Source organism: Ictalurus furcatus, chromosome 9 (genome assembly GCF_023375685.1).
Source record: "Ictalurus furcatus strain D&B chromosome 9, Billie_1.0, whole genome shotgun sequence".
Taxonomy (NCBI): domain Eukaryota; kingdom Metazoa; phylum Chordata; class Actinopteri; order Siluriformes; family Ictaluridae; genus Ictalurus; species Ictalurus furcatus.
The window spans coordinates 3189047-3214995 of NC_071263.1; the positions used below are offsets into that span (position 1 = coordinate 3189047).

Sequence of the window (25949 nt, forward strand, 5' to 3'; positions counted from 1 at the left end):
GGTGTTCCAACACAAAAAAGAACCACACCAAATATGTATAGTATTTTTTATGACTAATTTAATCCGTGTACGGTTTACGAGTGCGGCGTTTCAACGATTTGACGCGCCGCACGCGCTAAACCGCTGTCTGTGCTTTGTACAGCCGTGCTGCAAAGAGGTTTTTAAAGGAACGACGAATAAAAATGTCTTTTGGTATTCGTCCTATCGACTGTGTGGCTGTAATGAAATAAACAAGACGGATGCACTCGGTCACACGGACCGAGACAAATGGAAGCGTGTCCGAGTCTGATGGAGTCGTCGGCTGGTTAACGTCCTGATTTTCAGTACCATCACGCGTCAATACCTTCCAACGTACATTAGGAAAAATGGTCAATTATTAATTTATATACTCCAACCTCCTGAAAAACCTTACTACTCTTCGGTGTGTGAGCGAGATGCTCGTTCTGAATCCCTGGACCATTTTCCACTCGAGTAATAAAATCTTTTACCTTTAACACACGGTCTTGTCGCAAATAAATAAACATGGGACTGGGTGCTTTTACTAGCTAATAGGGTTATGATACGATGACATCGTATACTGAAAGGTATAGACATTTCCTTAGCGCTACCAAAGCGCAGAGAGAAATGGCTCTCCAGCAGCAGATTTTGAGGAACAGCTTTTTTTCTTATTGAAAGATTTCTATATTTACACCCAATTTTCATAAGTGTTCTGCTTCTCTAACAGTGAAACTCTGCCGTCAATCATGCATGCATTTATTTACTATTCACACGACGCAGCACGCTCTGAAGTCTTGGAAGCTTTCTCTCCAACGTCGCCGCTAGAGAAACATTTTCCTCTGCTTTGTGCTGTCACTTTGTTATATGACAGCGATTCACAGTCAAAGTCTAAACTCGCTTCTGAACAGCTCGGAGAAAGAGAAATGGCCTGGATAACTACAGGAATAAATTATTTTCAACGTCTGAATCGGTTCACGGAGGACTTTGAGCGGTTGCACCGAGGATCACGACTAAATATCGCACACGTCCTTCACGTCTATATAAAATTAAACTACGCCGCCTTACCTCCAGGCCATTGTTTCATCTACACTGAAACGGAAAGGTGTGAAAGGTTCACGGCTGAACCGCAGCGTAAACGCGTCCAGCCGTTAGCGTCTCTCTCTCTTTGTCTGACTGTGGCGCTGACGTTTCTGCCTCAGCTCTTCTCTGAAGTCGTAGCTGAACAGCGTGTGGTTTGCTCTACACAGCCTGCTGTAGGAGTCCGCCAGAGCTCTGAACTGGCTGATGGAGATGTCGGCGGGACGGAGAGTCGGGTCCACGTCGGCACGCCGGAGAAGCTCCTCGGTCATCCCGAGTCTCTGAGATTCGGGAAACAACATCCTGTACGGGACGAGAAGGAACACGTCACTCTGAGCGTTTTATTCCTATATACCACAGCACGCGCGTCTTCCAACCTTCGGACCAATCACAAGCCGGAATTCAGCAGGGCGGGGCTACGACGCGATAAGGACTTAAAAACTTTCGTTTTTGCTCTCTCGCAACCGGAAATAAAATCCAAATATTCTAGCAAGTTCTAAACCCACATTTATAACCGTCTCCGTGATCGCTAGGTGGAAAGATTTGTACGAGGAATATCTCAAATAATTGTGATGTCCTGGGACACCTTGAAAATTTGGATTTGGGAAAAAAAACATCATTTCCTCAGAACAGGTTTCTAACGTGGGGTGCAAACATTTTTCGCAGCGATTAAAACCGCAGCACGGAACCGCATCGGATTAATGAAAGGGATTCAGCGCCGTTGTGTTCTGTGCTCCGACTTTAACGAGAGGAACTGGTCTTTAGATCTCGTGCTTGTTATTTTCAGGGAGCTGTGATCCGACGTCTCACGCTGCCTTCTTTAAAAATCAGGACAGTGCAAAATAAAAGAAAAGAAAAAAAACCTGCTTTTAAAACTATACTTCCTGTTGATTTCGGATCGCTATTACTACAGGATACAGTACGTTTTTATCGTTTATTATAACGCCTTATCAAGTAGAAATATGGACGAGGGCCAAAATTTTGCATCGATGTACAATATTCTATATCGACTCGATATTATTTATTTATTTATTCCTAAAACAGTCAAACCCCTACACAAAATAAACACTAGGAAAATACGTTCACTTTTGTGCTTATAAATAAATCTGAGGTTTTATAACACACCAAGTGGGCATGATCTAGGCTATAAATAAAAAAAAAAAAAAAAATCCTGGTGCATAAGTATTGGCACCCGAATCGTGCGCTGCCCCTTATTACAGTGCGGCTTTTGCGCTTGCGCAAGTTGGTTCCTTTATTAAACGAGGTCTATTTGCCGAGCAAGTGTTAAGGGGGACCGGGAAGGCGTTACTCATGAGCCTCGGGCGACGGTTAGTAAATAAAAATGCAGGAAGCGGAGAAGAGAAGGTACGGAGCGCTTACTCGAGTCCTTTGTAGCAGTGCTTCCTGCGGAACTGAAAGACGTTCCTGACCACTTTCTCCACCAGCTTAAAGGGCTGCTGGATGTGTGGCTTAACCAGAGGAGTGAAGTGTACCACCCCCACGTCCACCTACACACACACACACAAACACAAAAACACACATGGACATGGAGAACACAATCACAGTGAAGCAGGACTCCCACGTACACGCATGCACACGGCGAGGGAGGGAGGGAGATTGACGGCTAGCGGGAGGATAGGATGAGTGGTAGAAAAAGGAAGGCAATGACGCAGCAGTTGCCACAGTAACACCTGTTTGAAGGGGGCCGTGAAAACAAAAGAACGTCTGCTGAGAGTCTCGTCAAAAACTGACACATCAAAACGAGAATGTTCACGATTGATTTGATGCTGGGATTGGTGAGGGGGTGAACCAACATTTGGCCTTGACTCATCTCTCTCTCTCTCTCTCTCTCTCTCTCTCTATACAATCCTCCAGTCAGCGCTAAGCTGATATGACAAACTGTTGAAGTAATCGCGCCAGAACGAGCAGAGCAGAGCAGAGCAGAGCAGAGCGATGCCGCTCTCCTCCTCACATCTCCCTCCCTCACAGTCTCGTTTTTTCCTCCACTCCGAGGCACAGCTCTTCCTTTCATTGTGAGCAGTATAAAAAAAAAGGAAAGAAGGAACCGCGCACAAGCCACAGCGAGCGAGCGAGCGAGAGCTTTTGAGCGGAGGAGTATACATTTCTGGACCTTCTCCCTCGTGAATGAAGAGCACCATATGGGCTGTTCTATCGTTTCTTCCCGGTGGACAGATTGAGGGATAACCTCAGGGGAAAAAACAACAACAACAAAAAAAAAAAAACGGATACGGACATGATCACGCCGAGACGACCGTCATCGACTACATCTCTAACAGGTACGTCTGCGGGGTCTCCTTCTTTCCTGCTACTCTCACCGTGTTGTGTTGTGTAGCGCTGCACCGATGAGGCGTTTTAGTTTTCATTTCTGCCTCGCCGTTTAATTTAGCGCTGGCACGATGAGAATTTGGAAAGGGATGAGGGGGGGGAGGACTCGATTAGTCGGCGGGAGAATGAAAACGCCGCGGCCGTAATTGATTCGCTGTCGATTCGTTCGTCCGGCGCCTGGACGGACGTTCGCTCGGCTCTGCGCCGGATCGCGGTTAACTTTTGCGTGCTGCGGTGATGCGGGAAGCCCATCAGCAGCTCTGCACTTCTCCTTACAACTTCGTAACGAGACGCAAAGCATCGCACACCACCGCCGTTCGTCTCGTTAATTAGAAAACGACACATCAGTGAAATCGATGATCGTTTAAAAACGCTCTCATCTCCTGTAGACTCTCTCTCCCTCCTGTAGTAATTACACCATATATAAATATTCTGCAGGCGGTATGTGTATGCGTGTGTGTGTGTTGGGGGGTTGGTATGGGACGGGTGAGGGGGAGGGGGAGGTCGATATTGCGACTATACATGCAGCAGCATTTCTGCCATCTGAACAGTCCTAGTCACTCTGGAGTGTGATTTATGACACAGCAGCTACACGGCCCTATCACTCGCCCGCTCCGTAGTAATATATTCCGCTCTCGCCATTAATCCAGTCCTGATGACCTTAGCACACGAAAAACCTTCCTCTTAAATAAACGCTGTGCCACCATCACTGCTTAGAAGATATTCTGCATTTAAGTGATCCGAAACTCCGAGAAGGACTCATCAATCCGCCCGAGACCTTTGCTGTCTCAAGACTCGTTCGTTGTTCCAACAAATATGCACGCTGGACCATGAATTCCAAGGGTTCATTTCATCTGTGCATTTAAAGCAAGCAGAAAAAAAAACCAAACAAGCGCCCGGTCATAAATTCCAACCTCTCCAAACGGACTACTCGTAAACAAGACTCCGTTTACGTCTCGGGTTGATAAAAACTTTTAGACGATAAATCTACCGAACTTGTTTACGAGCAGCCGCGTCATTTCTTTATAATACGCTGCTTTTTCTGGCCTGGCGATCCGAAAAGATAAACGTCGCCTGATTTTCCAAACCATCACCGAACAGAACGAATTCACCGTGTACCACAGCGCTGTTGAATTCTGGAGTCGGAGCGGTCAGGACGCGTGCGAGTCGCTTTCTAGAACGTAAATGGGTTAAACGACACGCCGTCGAAGGAAGAAAAACGCGCGTAATCGACGATATGTTCTGTAAGGAGATGTTTATTTAAAAGGAAGGAGTCTCCAGCGTCAGCGCTTTGTAACAGGCAGAGGTGACGCTGTAATTAAGTTTTCCGACATCTTCGGGACGGAGGAGTTTACGCTTCGTCAGTAACCGTTTTTTTTTTTTTTTTGTCTTATTCCGTTAAAAAAAAAAAAAAAACAGGATTGGGGCGGGGCGGGGGCGGTCTCGTGAGGGAACAAATTTTTTTTATAGTTGCAATAACAAGTGAGAATGTGAAGTTACTTATTTTGCGGAGGAATTTTTTTTAAAAAAAAAAAGTATGATTTTTGTCTTTTTAATGAATAAAAATGTAATAAAATATAATGCAAAAATGACTATGTTCATAAATGCCTATGCGTTTATGGCACAGCTGATTTACATCTAGCCACACCCACAAAATTCCATAAAAGGCATGACTAAACACTGAAACAGCAGCTCCTAAATGCGAAGTGTGCTAAACCTTCCAGTAATGCAGCTCAGCCATTGCAGCGTGTTGGCTTTTATGGGCTGCTATTACTTTTGTCCTAATTAAACAGCTAGTCTTAATTCGTGGATTTCTTTTAGATCGCTTTCTTTCATCGTTGATATAAAACTGACCGAGTTTCACCAAATTTCACCAAATGTCCTCATGTAAATGCTTCTGAAAACACCATACGAAGGAATCCTCCCCCCCCCCCATATCTGCCATAAGAATCGTGCGCAAAAATATACAAGCTCACAATTTTTGGGAGCAACCATCAATAACGTAGGACAGATGTGGTCCGGTAATTGTGTTACGATGCGTTTCTAGGCCATGATTACACAGTCACACTCTCTCTCTCTCGTTAACAACCTTTGCATAAGTGACGGACAATTCTATGCCTGTGTTTTCATCCACATAAGTCTCAAAGTCCCCTCACCCATTTTCACCTCCAGCCAATAGGGAGTGACGGGTAATTGGTCATTTTTTTGTTATCGGGAATGACCGAAGCAAGGCGGAAATCCCTCAACACCAACACGATCATTCCTGAACATAACAGACAGTGAACAATTCAATATCCAGCCGGGGAACACAGGAACTGACAGGAGTGAGAAAACAGTCCTGCATAAATCATGGCGGCGCGTCCAAAAGACACACGCAAGTACTTTAGCTGTGGTGGAAGGGGAAAGTGGCGATGTGCTGCAGTTCCTGCTGCTGTGCAGAGGAAAATAAATAAAGAAATAAATAAATTAAAAAGTACTCTCTGTACACCCCAAGTACACCCCAAGGCATGGAGGTGAAGCAAAAGTCTTGCCGGATATCCTCAGATCTCAACCGAGACGCATTTCGGAGAGAATCTCCAAGGGAGAACGGGTGGAAAAGGAACGGCTTTTGAAAACGCGAGCGCAAACGAAACGTCACCGATGGATAGTAACGCCAGCGCGATGTTCGAAAGACACGATCGCGCAGTAAAACAGGACGCAAACGGACGGAGACGCATCGGCGTCAGAACGTGATTTGCATTTATATTAACAAGAAGGCTCGTTTGGTGGGGATGCTGAAACAAGGTCATTCTGAGGGCGACCTTGGGGAACAAACTGCACATTCAGCTAAATCTGTGAAGTATGAAAAGCTTTGACGTGAGCGGCGGGGGGGGGGGGGGGACGCAGTCATGTTCTGAAAATAAAGCGAATGCAAATTGGATATAAATTTCTAGAGAAAGGATCGTGATGTCCGGTGAAGCCTCGGAGAAGAGGTGCTAAAAACCAGAGCAGCGTGCTTTTAATAACGCCCCACGCCTTCACATTCCCTTGGTGCATGTAAGCAGCTTTCTTCATTCCCTTTTATTTATATATGCATTTTTTAATGACCCCCCCCCCCACACACACATTTTCAGCATCAACCCTTAGGTCACAGCTTCTCAACCGTGAAGTGGAAGTATTTATACGGTTATTTATGCAAATAAACTTGATTTATGGAAAAATTTTATAATAAATTACAACTGTGAAGCTTAATGAAAGTTTAACAACAACAACAACAACGATAAAAAAAATTCACAATCACACCCAATTTACACCAGACCGTAGTGGCGCCGTTGTTAAAATGTGTAAATATAACAAACCTATCGTCCCCCTTTGACGTACATCAATTAACTGTTACGAGCGAGAAGTTTCTGTTCATATCGATTCGTTATGATAAATTTGAATCGTTCGTTAAATAAGAACATCACCAGCCGTTCTTTGTGCACTTATTTACTCTGAATTTTCCAAATAGTAGGCGTATAATGTCGAATAATTGCTATTATAGGAGTGGTTGTGGTTTGGGGTGGAGGAAGTATGGTCCCTTAACAAGGCCAAACAAGGTTAAGAACCTCCGCCTTAGATGTTCCTTGGTGAAGAAACAAAATGTCAGCCCAAAAAAACCGGACACTGTTCGTGCCACCGAAACCCGAGAACGTGTTAACTGAAGGTCAGCAGAAGAGAAAGCACGAGCGTGAGCTGTTTCTAGGGTTTGCGTTTGGTTTACTACAAGTATTGATTCGGGATGAACGCAACATCAATAAGACAGGCGCTGAAGACTGGATCGACTGGACCAGAGGACACACACGTCAAAAAGACTCGAGTGGAGTAATCGAGTTAAAGCTAACCGCATTAGGTTGGCATGCAGTCTTTATAAAATCAGCCCCGAGTGCGCGTTCTCTCCGTCCTCTTTGTCGTTCATGAATCAAGGTCGTATAACCACCTCCATCTCCTCCGCAGAAGGGAGATGGAAGGGGCGGGGCAGCTGCTTGGAGTTCAGGTCCCTGCTTTATAGAACATGTAAACGGTGTGTGTGGCTCAGATTAAACCAAATCAAGTTCACCTTGAATACTAGAGAAAAGGGGGACAGGTCCTTAGACGCACCGGGCATCTCAAACATCTGGCCAGATGAAAGGTCAAGGACCGTCACATTCACATTCACGCATAACGAACAGTATCTAATTGTCCCACGTAGAATCACCCGTACCTAATAAATAATCCTGATTAATAGGATTAACAACGGGCGATGGTGAAACTTGTGTCATTTTGGAAGCATTGTACCTTAAAACAACTGAATATGCTAATCATGTTTGATTTTATAGCACATATATTTCGTTTATGTATTTTATTTAGGCTAGTACATGCCAGGTATAGTGTATAAAATAACACTGACGCAACGGGCTCAAACAGAAGTAAATGTGAGGTAAAATATTACTGGTTAACACCAAATTTAAAAAAATACTTTAGAAAAACAAAAACACATTTCTACCAATATGTAGTACTCTGGTAATAATTATACCTTAAATACACACTAATGATGACAATTTGAATTAATTGGGCTTATATATTTTGTGTCTGGTAACGTTATATTCTTTCGTAGTTGATTTTTAGCTAATTAGCCTAAGGGCTAGTTTTGCTAGCTGCTGTTTAAGTTTATTTAAATTAAAAAAAAAAAAAGAAAAGAAAATAAAAAAGTGCTTTATGAAGACAACTGCTACGTAAATCCCCGAAAGAGGTCGATACGATTCAAACTAAAAGCAAAAACGTGTTTATTGACAAAAAGAAACGTTTAAAGTATTACGTTAGTTCTCTGCCTTAGAATAATGGTCTACAGCCGGGTTGCCAGATTGGATTCGCATTCGCACCCAAGTGACGGTTTGTTAAATCCATTCAAATTCATTATAAATTTATAATAAAAAAAATAATTCAACAAATAATAATTAGAGTCATTAATCTTTTTCTACAAGTATAGCACATTATTTCCAGGGACAAATTCACTGAACATGGCAACTGAGTGGGAATACTTTCAATATGAGCCGGGGGTTAAAAAAAACCCCCAAAAGAAAACGGTACAATAGCAGAGAGAAGGAAAACAGCATGCAGGAGGGTGTGTGTGTGTGTGTGTGTGTGAGAGAGAGAGAGACCGGTGATGTACTCTCCTCTCCTGCTGCTGAGGAGAACATGGACGCTGTGTGCGCGCGCTTTAAACCCGCAGCATCGCTCATACCGCGTGTTTTCACTGCGTTTGCAGTGTGTGCGCGCGTGTTTGTTCGTGCGTGTGTGTGTGTGTGGCTCTGCACCAGTCCGAGGTAAGGATGCATTTAAATCTATGAGCCGTTTTCCTACAGCTAGCTTAATTCTTTCGTTTTAAACTCCACAGACACATCGCATGACCATGTTTCAGCCTTTAGCGCATTTTAATGATTACTTTATTTGATTACCCGGTGTACGCGCATGTGTGTGTGTGTGTGTGTGTGTGTGTGTGTGTGTGTGTGTGTGTGCGCGCGCGTGCGTGCGTGCGTGTGCACGGGGAAATACCATGCAACCTGCTTTAATCCTGTTTCTCGTTAGGTACACTGCATATATAAACACACGGCATTTCACAGAGCCACCAAAAAGATCAGACTGTCCCTTTCCTGTAAGACTGTCGTTTGTTATCCTTTGTTCAGGATGAGGGAAAGTGCCGAAGGGGAGGTGGATGAGGAGGAGGTGGACTCGCACGATCACTCACTCAGTTCTCTGTTTATTTCCTCAGGTAGGCGCTGGTGCTGAAGAGAACAGGACGCCTAGTCGAGCGCCCGTGTGAATGGTGTCCAGGCAGACGGATTCGTCAAGATGGCGTCCACGGGCACGCAGATCTTCGGCTTTGTGCTGGCTCTGCTCGGCATCTTGGGCGCCACGGTCGCCACACTGCTGCCCAACTGGAAGGTGAGCGCGGACGTGGGTTCGAGCATCATCACGGTCATCTCGCAGATGCAGGGCCTGTGGATGGACTGCACCTGGTACAGCACGGGAATGTTCAGCTGCACGCTCAAGTACTCCATACTGGCGCTGCCTGCGTACCTGCAGACGGCGCGCACCACCATGGTGCTGTCCTGCGTCCTGGCCGCGCTCGGGCTCTGCCTGGCGTCGCTCGGGCTCAAATGCACGCACTGGGGCGGCGGAAGGAGAGCGAAACGTCACGCCGCCCTAGCTGCCGGAGCCTGCTTCGTAGCCTCCGGGTTCTTGTGCCTGGTGCCTGCGTCGTGGTACACCAACGAGGTCATCTCCAGCTTTTTGGATGCCAGTGTACCCGAGAGCAACAAGTTTGAACCGGGCGGCGCGGTCTACGTCGCGTTCGTCTCGTCCGGTTTGCTTCTCGCCGGAGGCTTCATCTTCTGCCTGTCGTGCTCGGCCAAGCGTCACGGCCCTCAGGATCTGGTCCTGCTGCCTCCGGATAAACTCTTACTCCAGCAGCAGCAGCAGCAGCTCCTCCAGCAGCAGCACTTAGACCAGCTCCAGCACCAGTACTGCACTCTCTCGCCTCTGGATAATAAGACGGGATACAGCCTGCAGGACTACGTGTAACGCGAACGGCGGGAGAGCAGGACGATGACTGTGACACACTCGTCCCATCTTCCTCTTCTAGAAGCACAAAATAGTGGAGGAATTCCCAAAGTTTCCGAACGGACGAGTCGTGCGTAACCGATGAGCGATGTCGGAGCGAGCGGACGACAAATAGAACGCAGACCTCCGGTATCGGAGTGTGTTAAAAGGATTCCCGGCGAGCGGATTAGTCAGACAGAAATAACCCCCCCCACATACAACTACGGATGCATCGATAACGTTATTTTCAATATGACGAAATGAGGAACCGACTCCATATTGATCGGTCAATCAAAAGGCGTCGAGGAACATTTCCTTTTCTTCGGCGCCGTTTATGCTTCCCTGCTACAATTCGTTGCCATAAAATGTTACAATTCTTTGTAACATTAGCTAGCTGAAGTGAATTAGCAAGCTACCGTAGTTCGCGCTTTTGCACTAAATAAAGTACGTTTGTGTCTGAAATTCCTCGTAGTCAACGACTGATCTTGCGTAAGAACAATATCCTGTTATTTATTTTCACGTACCTAGCGTTATCTGTAGACGTTTTTTCCCCCCTCGCCTGTTACCGCTGAGCTCCTTGTGCTCCTTGAGTTTCACGTTTAAGATGTTTTACTTGTATCGTAGGAAGATACCGTAGTACCTCCTCTTGATATTTGTCGTATATTTTCAGTATGCAGGCCATGTCGCTCGCGATTCGTGCCATCTGTCGTTACGTACGCTACGATTACGTCGCGCAGTGTCGCCTGGTATCGGCGGGACATTTTTAATTTGTATTTTTTTTTTACGAATACAAGCAAAAGAGAGCACGGTATGGCGCCAATAAGAGCATAGCTATCGATGCATCCCTAGTCATAACCCCTTCCCCAAAGATTAGAAATGAAAAGCAATCAGTTAGCTGCTAAACGATGTTTTCGTAACCTCTGCTCAAAGTAAGTCGGCAATACGTCCCCTAAAGGCAATAGCATGGGAAAGCCTGTTGTTTTTTTCTTTTTACTCTCCGGCCCGGTCCGTTTGAGTAATAGTAGAACTAATGAAATCTCTTGTCTTATTTTGTTAGCTGATAGAATGATTGATATGATCGTTGCCTCAGCATGCTGTTCAGAGCCTGTGCATAATGCAGCGGAATGCCTGGTAGAGACTTGAGACATAGCCACATTGCCTGTGCCTAAATGAGAAGAAAAAAAAAAAAAATCTAGAACATTATAGCGAGCCGGTTGGGGTTTTTTTTATTCTCGGGTGGGGAACGTGATTAGAGAGCGAATGGGGCTGCTGGGAATGATACCACACACACACACACACTTCAGCACATCCAGAACAGAACATGACGTCTGTATGTGATGTGTTTTTTTGGCTAAGCTTGCTCAGTGCATGCTGTTTACTGCTTTATCTCTCTCTCACACACACACGAAGTGAGCTGCATGGGTGCTTTTTTTTTTTTTTTCTCTTTTCAAACCCACGTCAATATTCACTGCTATGGAAACCGAATCCCGCACCCAAATATGTGTGTACGTGTTTGGAGGTCTGTGTGAGTCAGTGAGCTAGAGGGAAAAGAGTGTGTGCGTGTGTGTTTGCTTTCGGCTCTTTAGAAGTCACCTCGGTTTCATTCGGCGATCCAAAGAACCCTCCAGAACACACTCGGGTGGGAGGAGCTAACCTGAACCCTGCACTATTATATTATATGTTATATTATACAGAATATCGTAACGAGGCGGAATTTTCATAGCAGTGACGCCGATATTGACGCTGGCACCGACGCGTTCTCTCCCCCTTTATCTTTCGGGCCGGTTCCCATCAGCAGTGCATCTGCCGTCAGATTTGCACCAGCAGGAGATCGCTCTTCATCTCAAGCTCCAGTGATTTCTCAGTGCCATCCTCATCCTCATCCCAGTCCTCGTTCTCTCCACGTCCATATGCAAAGGTGCAGATAATCGCCAGCAAGAACATGGTAGCAAAAACAACTCTTAGCACAGGGGTAGTCAATGAAGATTAGCAACCAAGATCACTACAGAAACGTTACAGCTAAACCGTAAATATTGGCACCCCTGAATATGGATACCGCTGCTACCTTGCGTATGGAGAAAGAACCATGTTTGGTGTGTTTTTTTTTTGTCCCCATCCAGTGCATCAACGCTATCACGTGCATTATTTCCTGGTGCGTTAACATCCTATAGGAGTGGCGTGTTTGCTTTCCGAGCCTTTTCTTCGGCGTAGACATGCCTTCCTGCTCTGCTGAGACAAGGAATTTATTCCATGTTGCTCTGAGCTTGGAAAGCAAGCCCTGGCGCTGATGGATGGCACAGCGCATTCTTCCTCTCGAGCAGATTCCCACAGGCGAGCAGATGGCTCTGCCCAGCTTCTCTCTCTCGCAGGCATCCGTGGGCGTGCTGAGTGGGCACGGAGATGCCCTCCTGGGGCAGATTACCCCACCCCTCAGCCCACTGTGCCAGCGCTCGCGCCATAATGACTAGCATTACTCGATGCAATAATTTTCTCCTCCTCATGCCCTATTGATCTGTCCATACACTGCCATTGTTTCAGCTGTGAATGTGCCAAATCCATGGTATTTATATATACACACACACACACACACACACACATACATATATATAAAAATGTACTGTTATGTGATGTAACAGTTATTTAACGAATCCTCCATCTTGTCAGGTTCAACACGGAGGATTACATAACTCCAACAAAGCAATCATTTCATGTTCATAAGCCATTTCTATTCAGCACTTCAGGATATTTTTTAAAAAATATTTCTCATGCTTTGGGATTCCTTTCTGCAAAGTTCTGTGATGCAGTATATTATCTACATTATATATATATTATCTATATATATATAAATATAACTTCTCGCCAGTTCGGCAGCTTGATTGATTTGATCTGACCTTTTATTGAAGAGAATATACGTATATGCAGTTCTCAGTTTTAAAACCCAGGCATGTTTATAGTGAATCTTCTTTATAAGAAGACGACGCTTTTCCTTTTTATTATTATTATTATTTTTTTTTTTTACACCTTTACTTGTGTAAGCCCATATTACTGCAGATGTTTTGATTAAATATATTGCTAAATAAAAAGCAGATTAAATGTAAATAGTGTGTTCGAAGTGCGTCAGGCCAAAAAAAAAAAAAAAAAGAAGAAGAAGAAAAAAAAAAAGCCTTAAACCCATGTTATGCAGCGTACCTTTCGTTAGCGCGTTAAAACACGAGCTTCAGCCGCTGCTCGGGCCGCGGTTCTGTTTGGTGGATAACTGAAGGGTTCTCGGGGGGACGGACGCAGCTTATTTTTGTGGACGCTTCAGCACTTCTTGATTTTGCAGAGAAATGAGCTTCACGTGTGACTCTGCTGTTGTTTCAGTCTGCTTGTGCAAGTAGTTCTATTTTTTATTAATAAAACTATTTTGTGGACGCAGTTTGTCTAAAAAAAAAAAAAAAAAAAAAAGGAAAAAAAGAAGCCTTTTTCTTTATTTGCTGCTGACTCTTTTTGTTATTCTTTCTGTCTTTTCCCTCCCTCTTCCTCAGATCCCACTGTGCTGTGCGAGTGTGTAGGCCGGTGTGCTATTTCTATTTAATCCCTATAGACGCGTTTTCTTTCGTTATTTTTTAAATCCGTCATCGCTTCTGTAGGAAACGAACAAAAGAGGAGTACAGAAAGGAAAACAAAAACATGCAAGACATCACTGCTGGATTTTGTCAACGTCCCTCTCGATTAAAGGAGCGGTTTGTAAATTTTTCTGCCGCCCCCTGCTGCCTCCAAGATGAATTGCAATGGCAAAAAAAAAAAACATTAACCAGCTTTCCACGTTCCCACTGCAAACCAAACCGCTCTGTACGTTTCCTAACCTGCAGCTGGTTGATTCACAGATGGGCCCAGAGCTCCAGTCTGGCTTTTCTGGGCCAGAAAATGTAAACCTACCGAATGCTTTCACACTAGGTGTTTCTTTTGTGCTAGGATGCTCTTACCGGTCCTAGATACTATCAGTAATACGTTTGTCTTTGCTATAGCTTTGGAGACAGAAAATCAAGAGAATTTTAGCTGCATGCGTGACTCGACAGTCAGTTAAAAGAGGGACGTCACATCACATACCGGAGAACATCTTTAAAAATAAATAAATAAATAAATAAAATACGCACGTGGTTTTTTATTTTTAGTAACACTTCAACACCGGAGTGAAATATTTTTCTATTCAGCATGTCCTAAATCTCCATGACGACTCATTTTTCACCAGCACGTTGTCCTCTATATTTGTATTTCTTACTTGCCTCTCAGATTGCGACCTGACTGATCAGGAGGTAAAAAAAAATTAATCATCAATAAATAATAATAAATAAAAAAGTCTGTGATGTCATTCAGGGCCAAAAATGCCAGGAGTCAAAGCACCATGACACGCCATCGTTGAAATTACATCAATGATTAACCATCTCGAAGATGCTGAACATGACAAACTGCCCCTTTAAGGCATCACTGACTCATTTATTGACAGCAGATTTTCTTTTTTGGGTTCCTCATCAGCACACACGAATACACCGAGATGTCAGAGTGTGTGTGTAATAAGGGTCGGCAGGCTGTGGAGCAGCAGGTTAGTCATCCAGGTTGCAGCACATTGCAGCCAAGAGTGTGTTGATGGTGCTGAAATCGGCTCGCCGTGAGCCGTGTCACGCAGACCGAGCCGTCCTGTACGTGTCCTCGCAGACCTGCCATGTCTCATCATCCGCTTTCAGCCTAACGTGCCCGACGGCGAGCCGGCAGACTCGGCAACCCGCGTTATAAATGGCTCCCTCCTACGAGGACGCTGCGTACGAATACCAGTGGCATGTACCACGGCTGGTTGACTCTTCAGCCTAATTGCGCTTTAAATCAATATTGACACGGAGGCTTTTTCATGTTTCCTCTTCGGAACAAAACGTCCATCCAGCTACGATTATTCAGGAAATAAACTGTTATGAAACCTCACAAGGAAAATCTAGAACGAAGTAGAAGGAGTCCTGTGTGTTTAACCTACATTTGCTTAATGGGTCTCTGGACTACGGTGCAGAAGTGACGGATTGTGATTCACGACTGAAACCCTGAGGGTCGTTTAACGCCGGCACTGAATCGGAACTTCTTCGCCGTTAAACTTTCCGATTTTAAATTGATCCATCCGTTATCTGTGGGTTTAAACACCACACGAAAGGTCTTAAGTCTCCCCAAAGACATTAAGAAGAAACCTTGAGAAGAACCAAGACTCGGATAGCGGGATTAAAGCAAGAGGAGTTCGTGTAGAGCAAGATCATGTGAATTAATGCTAATTACAAATCACAACCAAAGTCCTGCTGGTAAAGTCTGTCCACCAGCCTGGCGATGCTCCCCGGCAGCGCTTCTCAGTCCTACAAGACCAGACTGCTCTCTTCTGGAATGGCGAGAGATCTATACACCACACACGGATGGGAACGACGAATCCGACAGAAATGGTGTCAACAACTACCAAACCAAGGTGCCGTATATATCTGCCCAAGCATCAGTGTAAGAATCCAGACGATAAAATTTTGCCCGAGGGGCGGGATTTCCGTACCGCGTTCGCCTTGTTTAGCATCACACGCTCCCCGAAATATACATTTCTCATATTTCAAACAGTGCTGTGTTTTTGCTCATGATTTCTCTGGCAGAAGAACTTACACCATGCAAATGTACTGCACTCGTCCCACCAAAGTCGATTATTTTCCTAAAGCAGCATGTCCCGAAGTGGCGGATTCCTCTAAAGTTCTGAAAATGTCCGAACGTTTATAAAAAAAAATAAAATAAATAAATATAATAATAAAAAAAAGTTACAGCTTTCCCTCTGACTGTTAAAGTGCTGACACTGGAGACTCCTTCCATAAAACATTAAACAAACACATTTCTCCTTACAAAAAAAATTCACCATATCAGCGCACATACAGGCGTGATTTTCATCCCAAGCAAGCAGAAGCACTAGTATGCAGTGGGTAAATTTTCCTCGAACAGGACAGGATATGATAGAATATATGGGAGAATATAACTGTGTATCTCGCTCTCTTGCACACACACACAGACATATACTCTGACCTTTCCTTGATGCCTCAGCAGCTCTAACCCCAGGGCATATCTCTCAAGACTGATGATCCTGCCCTTGCCTGGTGGGCTGTAAACTGCTGAGACAGGCACGATGGGCCCGGGAGAGTATCCTATCTGACAATTCACAGCTTGTAATATTCCACACAGAGCACTCTTTCACTGCTTCGGGGTTTTATTTTATGCTCTCGCGTGAAAAACCCTCACGTTAAGGTCGCGACAAATAGAACCGCGTCCCGGGAACGTTCGCGGTCGGCTCACTCGGCTGAGCGTCGTTTATAACGTTTAAAAAAACGTTTTCGGAGCGCAGGACGAGGGTCGATTATGCACGGGGTGCGAAAACTCTCCGGGAATGTTCAGAAGGCGTGGATAAACACGCTTTTGTTTTGCAGTGTTAAACCTTCCGTGACGAGCACAACGAGGTGGGAGGTGTTGAGCATCACGTACCGATGCACACGTTCAGCCGTCTGCCTTCGAGGCACAGCGCGCCGTTTTTACTTGAGACCTTTCTTGTAATGTATAGATCTGAGCGTCCTGTTATTCTGCGCGCACACTGCAGTGGACTTCGGGCCAAAAAAAAAAAAAAGGCAGCACCAGTAATTTTCAAATCAAGCTATTACCGAGGCACAAGGGAGCGAGATTTATTACCCTCTCCCTCCACTCAATTCCGCAATAAACTCCAGACATTATTACAGAACCTGCGACGGCTGCGTACACCGAGGCCGCGCTGTAAATGACTGAATATTCATCTGATACTGTCTGAATTATGAGGATTTACTGCTTTGACCTTGCCTAGCCAAGGCTTGGATTACTGATGATTAGAAAATAAATACATCTACGTTCTTCCGTTCTATACACAGAACCACGTTCTAGACCTGGAGCTTAAAGAAACGTGGCCGTGATCCAGCTCGCTGCGCTTCTGAACCATTTAAGTGGCCAAATTTTAAACAGGCGTATTTTTAGATTTAACCTTGAGACTTGATGTATTAAGGGAAAGCTGCCACGGGCTTTTGTATACCCCTGATACCTCATTTGACCCCATTTGGTATCAGATCTGGCTCCGTTTATCATAACGGGTGCTGTGATCCTCACGGTGGTCATCGTTCTGTTCTGTTCTATGGAAAGTTTTTGACATTTTGCGATAATGGAATCCGTACAACGGGCAAATAAAAGAAGCCGTTATAGACGTGCAAGTCAGAGTAGCTGTCGAAGCAGTTTTAAAGCAGCAGTTTGTAATTTCTAGAGCCCTCTGCTGTTTGCGAGGTGAATTACAATTATAATTTAAACACTGACATGTCATCTCCTTCCCCCTGAACCGACCTCGCCTCCTCTGTTTGAAGCACATAAGCCGTCTGAGATTTAAAAAACAAACTAACGTAACGTAAATCATACAGTATAGCAAAATATTTCGGATAATCATTATATAATAACCACCTGGAGCATGCGTGGGGGCGATTTATCCTGTGGTCACGTTAACGTGCGTGAAATGAGGATGGTTATTTTGCAAAAATGTCCTATTAACAGTTTGCCATACAATGGATCTAACTGCTTTCTTCATTTAAAGCTTGAGTATGCGTTTTTCTGGCCCTGAAATTAGCCTAGCCCACACACAGACCAGAGCTGCTCAGCCCTGCCCCCTTGTTAGAGAAAAGAGCCAGGGCTGAGCAGCTCTGGTCTACGTTCGGGCTGGGCTAATTTCAGTGCCAGGGAAATTAAATAAATAAATAAAAAAAAACGCATAATCAAGCTTTAAATGAATCAACTAACTGCTTTGTTGTAAGGCAAAATATGACTGTTACACGACTAAAACCTCTTTAATAATGTAGCATACTTCTTAAATCTGCAATTGATCTAATATTTACATTTTGGTGAGTGTTGCTTGTGATCTCGAGGTCATCAGGGAAGTGTGTGTGTGTGTGTTTTCATCCCCTCGAAGGCTGGGAGTGGAGCTGACGGAGACATTCCTCAGGACAAGCATGTGCTCGAGCCTCTCCACGCCTCGCTCTGCTGCCTGATCGATCGCTGTCGTTAATCTATCTCTGGACACTTTCTCTTGCGTGTGTGTGTGTGTGTGTGCGCGCGCGCGTAGGCAGGGGACACTGCTACAGGGTCAGGCCACAAAGCGTATGTCTGTCATGGCTCTGAAGCTCCGCTGCTTGGATGCAGAAGCCGCCGAAAAGCCTGAAGCTCTTCTCTGATTTATGCGAGAGCGAGACTCAGACAGGATTCTTGGTCCAAACGCTACAGCGCCCCAAGAGAGAATATTTCAGAATTTAAGCGAAGAATACACTGAAATTAAACTCCCTAATACCAAATGCAAAGGGGATCAGTCTAATTAGATATGCTTTCTGAGTCGAGATCATTTCCAAGAAGATGTTTTCCCCCGCCACAAACACATTTAAAGGGACGCACAGCTGGAGAAAACACACCTTATAATTATATACTAAATTATTTCAACCAAAATGATTCAGTCATGGATTATGAGGAATATCTGATTGGTCAGGATTACGGCTGGGTTATACGAGGAAATAAATATGAATATCGTGATAAATTACACGTTTCCAAAATCATGGATACTGCGATTTAGAAATAAAATCAAATCAATAAACACACACTGATATTGCTGTTTAAAATTTTAAAAATCTTTTACTATTATTCCTATACTGTTATTTTCTAAAAACTATTATGCTTAATTTTTTTCCCTCCACAACAATCTAAAATCACAAGCGTTGGGTGAAAATGAAATAGGGCTGGGCGATACATCAATATAATATCAATATTGCGATAAACGATTTCACGATACACTTTTCTGAGATATTGTTGGTATTTTTTTTTTTTTTTACATTTTTAATAATTACAAGTTAAAGTGTACTGAATGGATGCCATTGATGTGACGTAATCTTTTTTATAAAAACGTAATCTTTGTCTTAAAAGAAAGGTTTTGTTTACTTCACACCTGTTTTGCGGACAGTCTGTTAGCTAAATTAAATATCGTGATGCGCATCGTATATCGTAGAAAACGTCCTCGAGTATCGTGATACTAAGGCATTTTCAAGCTGCATTGTAAATCCACGGAAGGTGATTATACGACTTAAGCTTATTGGGTTTATTTTCTTTCAGTTTTATTAGATCTTTTTTCATTTTTCTTTCTTTATTTCTCATTGTTTTTATTTACTTAATATTTATTTCATTTAAAACAGTATCAGTACTGCAAATACCGATATCGCAATAATGATTAACAAATGATGGAATGGTGCAGCTCTAACGAGCAGCCGTTGCGTAAGCAGTGTGTGTGTTAATGTTAAATAAATGTCAGGTAGGAGGATGTGTGTGTGTGTGTGTGAGATCCATGTTGGCGTAGGTTGGGAGTGCAGGGGGCCTGTGGTGCTAGCTCGCTCTCTCTCTCTCACACACACACACACACACACAGCTCAGCCAATCAGCATGTACGGCAGCCTTCAAGGACGAGCGAAGTCACTCAACGTGACAGAAGAAGGAGCCTCGCAGCACTGAAACACGACGGCCAGACATAAACCACGACGCGTTAAAAACACGTCTAGCAGCACGTCCATATCACGTCATTCCTGCGATTATAAATAAACCCGCTCAGCCTTCAGAGTGTATTAACGCGCCCAAACACACATTGTCTCACACAACGCGACGGTATTGTCTTAAAACACTACAGCAGCCTTAATCCAGGAAGAAAGCGGGGTGTGTATAAGAAATCCACACGGAGAGAGGAAGCGCTAACCCTTCACAAATCCTATCACGGCTATACAGCCACGACGATCCGCTCCTGCTCATTTCCAGCGCAAACAATACGGCAGAACAATCGTGCCGCCGCCGCGTGCTGCTGTTTATCAACAAAGCGGAAAAAGGCAGTCAGCAGTTTAAAGAAGCCAACGTTTAAATAACGACGGACGATTACAGGTCACAGAGGTCTCAAAGCCTGGCGCCGTTAAAGTCCACGTTAATGTAATGTTAAGACGAAGGTAAACAATTCCTTTAACCTTTTGAACTATTTTGGGATGTAAACGATCAGAGATGGGCCTGGATTAACCCGGATTAAGATCAAGTGTGTGTAAACGTTACACAATAGTGCCGAGTGTGTGTGTGTGTGCGTAAATAATGAATTACACGATCGTCCACGTTTTATTTCATCCTTTCATCGTGTTGCTCTATTTTCACTCAGGTTAACGCTTTCCTACATTACCCACAATGCCGTGCTGAGACTGGTGCAGTGGGATTCCGAATAATTTACTTCTCAGACGTTGTGTTTCAGTACCAGGTTAAAATCATGGATCTTGCCGATACTCATATGAACCATTTTACCACCCAAGGCCAAATGAATCCATCCTGAATGGCTTTAAACATCCGTTACAAGGCACGGCGCAATTACAATCATAACCGGACGGCTCCTGCGAGAGTCCCGGAGCAAACCCCCGAGGCCGTGCTCAAACTCCCATAAAAGCGTCATGAAATAATCATCAGCGAGACGTAAGAACGCACAAAAAATTAATAAATAAAACCCCGTCCCACGTTCATTCTCTCCATCTCATCCAGATTAAATATTTACGGACGACGGCGAGAAGACGTTCGAGCGAGAAGGAGTTCTCGTCCTCTTACCCACAATCCCGCTGGGGCTCCGTATCAAACCGCTGCAGTTACACAACTGCCTGAGAGCCCGCGGGAAATCCAGCCTCTGACTGTAAACACGATGATGCAGGATCGTTGAGCGAAAAGCCCCGAGGGCGTGACGCCGAGCGTCGGGAGACGGAACGTTAAGGAGAGCGAGAAAAGAAAGAAAGACTCACGTCAGGTTTGGGGACGAACGCTCGGCCGGGGATGGTGAAGCAGTTGTTCACGGTGCTCAAGTACTGCGCCATGACGGACAGACGACTGCGCTGTCTGCTTCCGGTGCTCGCTGTTAACCTCTGGAGCAGGACGACGTCAAAAAAAAAAAAAATCACAATTATTCCACTACATCATCATCATCATCATTCGTAATAGTTCTGAGTTCTGGATTGTGATTGGTCAGGAGGCGTCGATTAGTTTTCTATAACAGCGGCTCGGAGAGTAGCGCAGCTGCACGTCACGGGTTTATTATTATTAATAGTAACATTAACGCGCTCGTTCGGCTACGTTAGCGTTTCTATAGTAACGGCAGTAGCGTTTACGGAAGGAGTCTCCACTCTCAGACGTGAAACATCTTCAGAACGGAGGAGTTTACGCTTCACTGTAACACGCTGCGATCTTTTTCTTCTTATTAACGTCGAGGGAGAGAATAAAGCGAGGGCTGGCGAGGGAACGACCGTGTGTAGCTGCTATAACGGAAGTGAGAACAGGAACTCACGTGTCTCGCAAAAAAAAAAAAAAAAACGTTAACTGTAGCTATAAACGGATAAAAATGAAAACGTTTTATTCATTGTATTAACTGGAAAATTGCCGTAGTAGAAGAGGAATAAAACAATTATAATCAGTTTCGGTGTGGATTATTTTACCAGAACACCACCACACACTGCGATTCACTCCTTACAGATCTAACGCACGCATGTACTGGCCTACATTAATAACTCCTCGTGTCTGTACAGTCTGATAGATTCTCCATAGGTCATGTGTGTGTGTGTGTGTGTGTGTGTGTGTGTGTGTGTGAGAGAGAGAGAGAAAATGAAGCGTTTCCATATGGCCGCTGACGAACTGGATCAAATTAGCTAATTAATTCCAGCAGTCCCGTGTAATTATCATTAATTAGCTCACGCGACAATCCCTACAGCTATTACACTCACGAGAGATTCAGCGCAGATCTTCGCCTTCTGTGCAGCTTCGGTAGGCAGCGGCGTGCAAAAGTTTGCACACCCTTAGGGCAAAAAAATCAATGATTCCCCGTATACTGATCCATCCACCAAGCTGATCTTCCTGCTTGTTTTCTATTGGTGGAGAAGTTTGATTCATCCCGTGTTTGATTTGTCCCGTTGACTTCATGCAACTTTTATAAAATAAACAAACAGTGGTTCAATGTCAAACGTGAGTAAACAAAACAGAAACCTAAACACGCCGCCTTCTGAGTGACGAGGTGCCGTGATGAAGTGCAAAGCTGATTAGTTTCCCGTAATAGAATGTCCCCGAGATGCTTTACTCCTCTTATACAATCACAATTTTTTTATTTATTAAAGAACACGTTCTGCGTTTTATCTGTTAGAGTAGCGTTTATTGCAGTTCTCAGTCACCTCATAGCAGCTATAAACAGCTGCGTCATGTTATCGAGAAACCGCAAAGAAGCGTAAACTTCTCTGTCCCGAAGACGTCGGAAAACGTACACTTACTTCTTTACCTCTGACCGTTACAAAGCGCCGACACTGGAGACTCCTTCCACAAACACGTTTCTCCTTACAGAACACTTCACTGCGTTTATGCGGAGCTTCCGCTGTACGAGTTGCTATAGAAACGATAACGCATCGGAAGGAGAGCGTTAATTATAAATAAGCCTGAGGTTTGCGGCTGTGATACTGTCAGAGCTGCTGTTCTTAAAAAAAAAAAAAAAAAAAAAAAAAAAAAAAAAAAAAAAAAAAAACCCATCTCAAATCAACACCTTCCGACCAATCACAATCCAGAGTCAAATACATATTAAATGACACGCATGCCCTCACCTCGGCCACCTCTTTCTGGAAGGTCAGCGTGAGTCTCGTGCGTCCGTACACGAATGGCCCGCTCCTGTCGGCCATCTCCTCCAACCACTTAATGACGAGCGGAGTGGAGACGCTGAAGGGAAGATTCCCGATGATGTGAAGATCGGGAGGCTCTGATATACACACACACACACACACACACACACACACACACACACACACACACACGTCATTATCACATTATCAACTGAAAGAAAACATTTACGTCACTGTTTTGTCGACTTGTGATCACGGCTTTTATCTTAAACTTAGCAACACCGAAGAAAGCTTTAATCCCCGCCCACTTCACCATTACAATCATGTCATACTACATACATACCTATATCAATTTCTTTTTTTACATTCTTGAATAAAGAATAAATTAATGAATTTCCGACACCATCCCGTAAAAAGTCTCGGCTTAAATCGAACCCCGTCTTACCGTCTTCCCATCTCTTAGCGGTGTGTGCTGGGAACGCCGTGCTCATCCCGAACGCCAGGACATCACCGTGGACGATTCGGACTCGCCCCGGAGCCGCCTCGGATAACAGCTGCTCGCACACACGACAGACAAAAACGATCAGACAAAAGCTGCACGACGGATCGGATTTCATGCTGAAAAAAAAAGTTACCGTGAAGCTTCAGCTGAAGATCATTCACTCTTTAAATAATGGTCAATTCAGGGTCTCACCCGTCCTCCGTTTGGGTTCGTACTCGTATTTATACCTCGTTTATTTACTTACTTATGTTTATTAGTAGTAGGAATAATTTATGTAATTATTTATTTATGATTACTTATTACTCGTATGAATATTTTACTTTAATGTGTTATTTAAAGTTTTCCGACACGAGCAAGCAAACATGTAATTAAATATTTAATTTGAATTTATTTATTTATGATAGTAATTATTTATTTGTTTGCAGGGCTTTCGCTGTTATTACGTAATTAACGATACACTCTGTGTCCCCGGGTCCCTTTCCCGTCGCAGAACCGTATCTGTAAACGTTCTCCGGAAGATGATGGGCGCGATCAGTCGACTAATTCAGAACTCGTTATGTAAAAATTTTTTTAATAAAAAGCCACATACGTTGAACACGACACCCGAGTGACGCTACAGATGCCGATACTTTAACCTCAGTGAAAACGGAGACGTGATAAAGTGCTAACTTTGTCCGAAAAACCTAAAATCGCAACTTCTTCCATATCAGCATCCCACTGCAACCCGCAAACACACAGACCTGTAATCCAGGTATGAAGCGCGAATCCTTCTCTACAACCAGGAGATCAGCTGCACCGGCGTTCAGGATGGATCTGGTGAGTCCTCCAGGCCCGGGTCCTACCTCACACACGCACGCATTCCTCAGGTTCCCAGCCTGCCGGATGATTTTATCTACAACACAACGCTCAACGTTAACGTTATCCACATCATAATCAGGAATAAAATCACTCTGTGTCATGCTGACACAGCAAAAATAATCATCATGAAGTGGAGTTACTGTTCTATTATAAACAGACTATAATGTTGAATGAATTTGTAATTTTTTTACTCCAAGTTATATTAAACAGTCCTGAAATGTTAGAGCGAGCATTGTACTAAAACGCGGTCACCAGCGACATCTAGTGGTTAAAACAGCACACTGCAATTTTTCCAAATCTCACCAATAACACTATTATGATTTTACTAAAACGAATTTTCAGGTTATCAGGCTGAAAACGACCCTATAAAGCATCATTCATGAAATTAATTCATGATAAATATTAGCTCAGTTTGTGCAACAGGCCCAAAATCTGTCTAAAATATGTTGAATCATCTTGAAGCTGATTATTTTATTTGACTAGCAACAGGTCCCCGAGTGTTTTATTCTTCTTACACCACGGCAATTTACCAAAGATTACATAGCAGCTATAAACAGACGTCCCCTCACCCTCCTCTCTCTTTTCTCTCTCATCTGACCAATCAGAATCGAGCGTTTAACAATACCGTGCTATAAATCTAGGTTAACTCTGCCTTACCTGTGAGTCTCAAGTCCAAGAGGAAGTTCTGTGATAGCTGCTTCTGAGCTCTCAGGTTATACAGTTTGATGATTTCGCCGATGGTTGGTAAAGGAGGCAGACGAAACGACGCCATTTTCCCGGACACTGCCATCTGCACGTAAACACAGAACATTAAGCATCTCAAACGCTCCCATCATGATGCTTCTGCTCTCTCACATAACTCAGGAACAGGAGCTTGTAGAGAATCACTCATTTTAGTTATTTAGGGTAAATGTGACAAAGAAACATGAGTAAATATTAAATAAAGCTAAATAGGAGCCTGTACTATAAACTAGCACAACACAATTGGATATTTAAAAAAAATGCAACTAGTGACATTTCTAGCTAAATATATCTGGGCATTTTTAATGTATATAATGTATTTCCTTCCTTTTCGGTGTACAAACAGTTGCAAATTGTAGAGACTTGTATACTAATACGTCAAATGATCATTCACTCATGTTCTTCTTTGATTAAAAACAGACTATAATGTTGAATTAATTAGTTTTTTTTTTTTTTTTACTCCAAGTTACTTTAAACAGTCCTTAATGCTAGAGCGAGCATTGTACTAAAACGCTGTCAGCGACATCTAGTGGTTGAAACAGCACACTGCAATTTTTCAAAATATCACCAATAACTCAATTACGATTTTACTAACACGAATATTCAGGTTATCAGGCTGAAAACGACCCTATAAAGTATCATTCATGAAATTTAAATGCTAAACATTAGCTCAGTTTGTGCAACACGCCCCAAATTCGTCTAAAACAGGTTTTCTTTTTTTCCATAACTAACCATCAATGACAGCATCTACACAAGCGAGCAAGCTAAGCTAAAACGCTAAGTGCAAAAAATAAAGTGAATAATAATCTACGTTTAAGTGCCATGAAATAATCACATACTTGTAGATTTAATAAAAGAAACAGCTATAAACTGGACATGACCTCTTCCAAACAGTAAAACACGTTGTCCTCCTCCTCAACAGCGCCGTACTCTGAGCTTCCGGTTGAACTTCCGCGTTGACAACAGAATAGTCTTTTCACCAATGAAATACCGCGATTTACGGAATCAGCCAATCAGAGAGATCACTGGGCGGAACTTGTTATCTCTTCTTACCAAATTAATAGCACGATCGCTAATTTGTAAAATTGCGG

General features: G+C 43.8%; 2 protein-coding genes across 6 annotated transcripts; one reads left to right on the forward strand and one right to left on the reverse strand.

Annotated features, from left to right (window-relative positions):
* Nucleotides 1–277: 277 nt before the first annotated feature.
* On the reverse strand, nucleotides 278–25918 carry tfb1m (transcription factor B1, mitochondrial). Of its 3 annotated transcripts, none has more exons than XM_053632344.1 (8): nucleotides 25698–25918; nucleotides 24775–24907; nucleotides 24000–24151; nucleotides 23203–23311; nucleotides 22743–22894; nucleotides 20910–21029; nucleotides 2455–2582; nucleotides 278–1377 (listed from the first exon to the last, which is right to left on the reverse strand). In XM_053632344.1, exons 2-8 carry the CDS (start codon nucleotides 24905–24907, stop codon nucleotides 1146–1148), a joined length of 1026 nt encoding a protein of 341 aa, XP_053488319.1. In that variant the 5' UTR covers nucleotides 25698–25918; the 3' UTR covers nucleotides 278–1145. The 3 variants fall into 3 exon arrangements, with proteins under 3 accessions (XP_053488319.1, XP_053488320.1, XP_053488318.1); XM_053632345.1 differs by having other exon boundaries at nucleotides 25740–25819; XM_053632343.1 differs by lacking the exon at nucleotides 25698–25918 and having other exon boundaries at nucleotides 24775–25407.
* Nucleotides 2514–17773, forward strand: LOC128612307 (claudin-20). 3 transcript variants are annotated; one of them, XM_053632346.1, is made up of 2 exons: nucleotides 2514–3371; nucleotides 9191–17773. In XM_053632346.1, the coding sequence occupies exon 2, from the start codon at nucleotides 9271–9273 to the stop codon at nucleotides 10000–10002; it is 732 nt and encodes a 243-aa protein (XP_053488321.1). In that variant the 5' UTR covers nucleotides 2514–3371; nucleotides 9191–9270; the 3' UTR covers nucleotides 10003–17773. The 3 variants fall into 3 exon arrangements, with proteins under 3 accessions (XP_053488321.1, XP_053488323.1, XP_053488322.1); XM_053632348.1 differs by lacking the exon at nucleotides 2514–3371 and adding an exon at nucleotides 6292–6456; XM_053632347.1 differs by lacking the exon at nucleotides 2514–3371 and adding an exon at nucleotides 6688–8744.
* Nucleotides 25919–25949: the final 31 nt, after the last annotated feature.

Excerpts from the sequence above, each read along its gene's own strand:
- LOC128612307 (XM_053632346.1), top strand. The coding sequence starts at position 9,271 with ATGGCGTCCACGGGCACGCAGATCTTCGGCTTTGTGCTGGCTCTGCTC.
- tfb1m (XM_053632343.1), bottom strand. The coding sequence starts at position 24,928 with ATGTTCTGTGTTTACGTGCAGATGGCAGTGTCCGGGAAAATGGCGTCG. Across the intron at positions 2,583-20,909 it reads CGTTCGTCCCCAAACCTGAC|GTGGACGTGGGGGTGGTACA; the intron begins GTGAGTCTTTCT and ends GTGTGTGTGTAG. Across the intron at positions 1,378-2,454 it reads CACTGCTACAAAGGACTCGA|GATGTTGTTTCCCGAATCTC; the intron begins GTAAGCGCTCCG and ends CGTCCCGTACAG.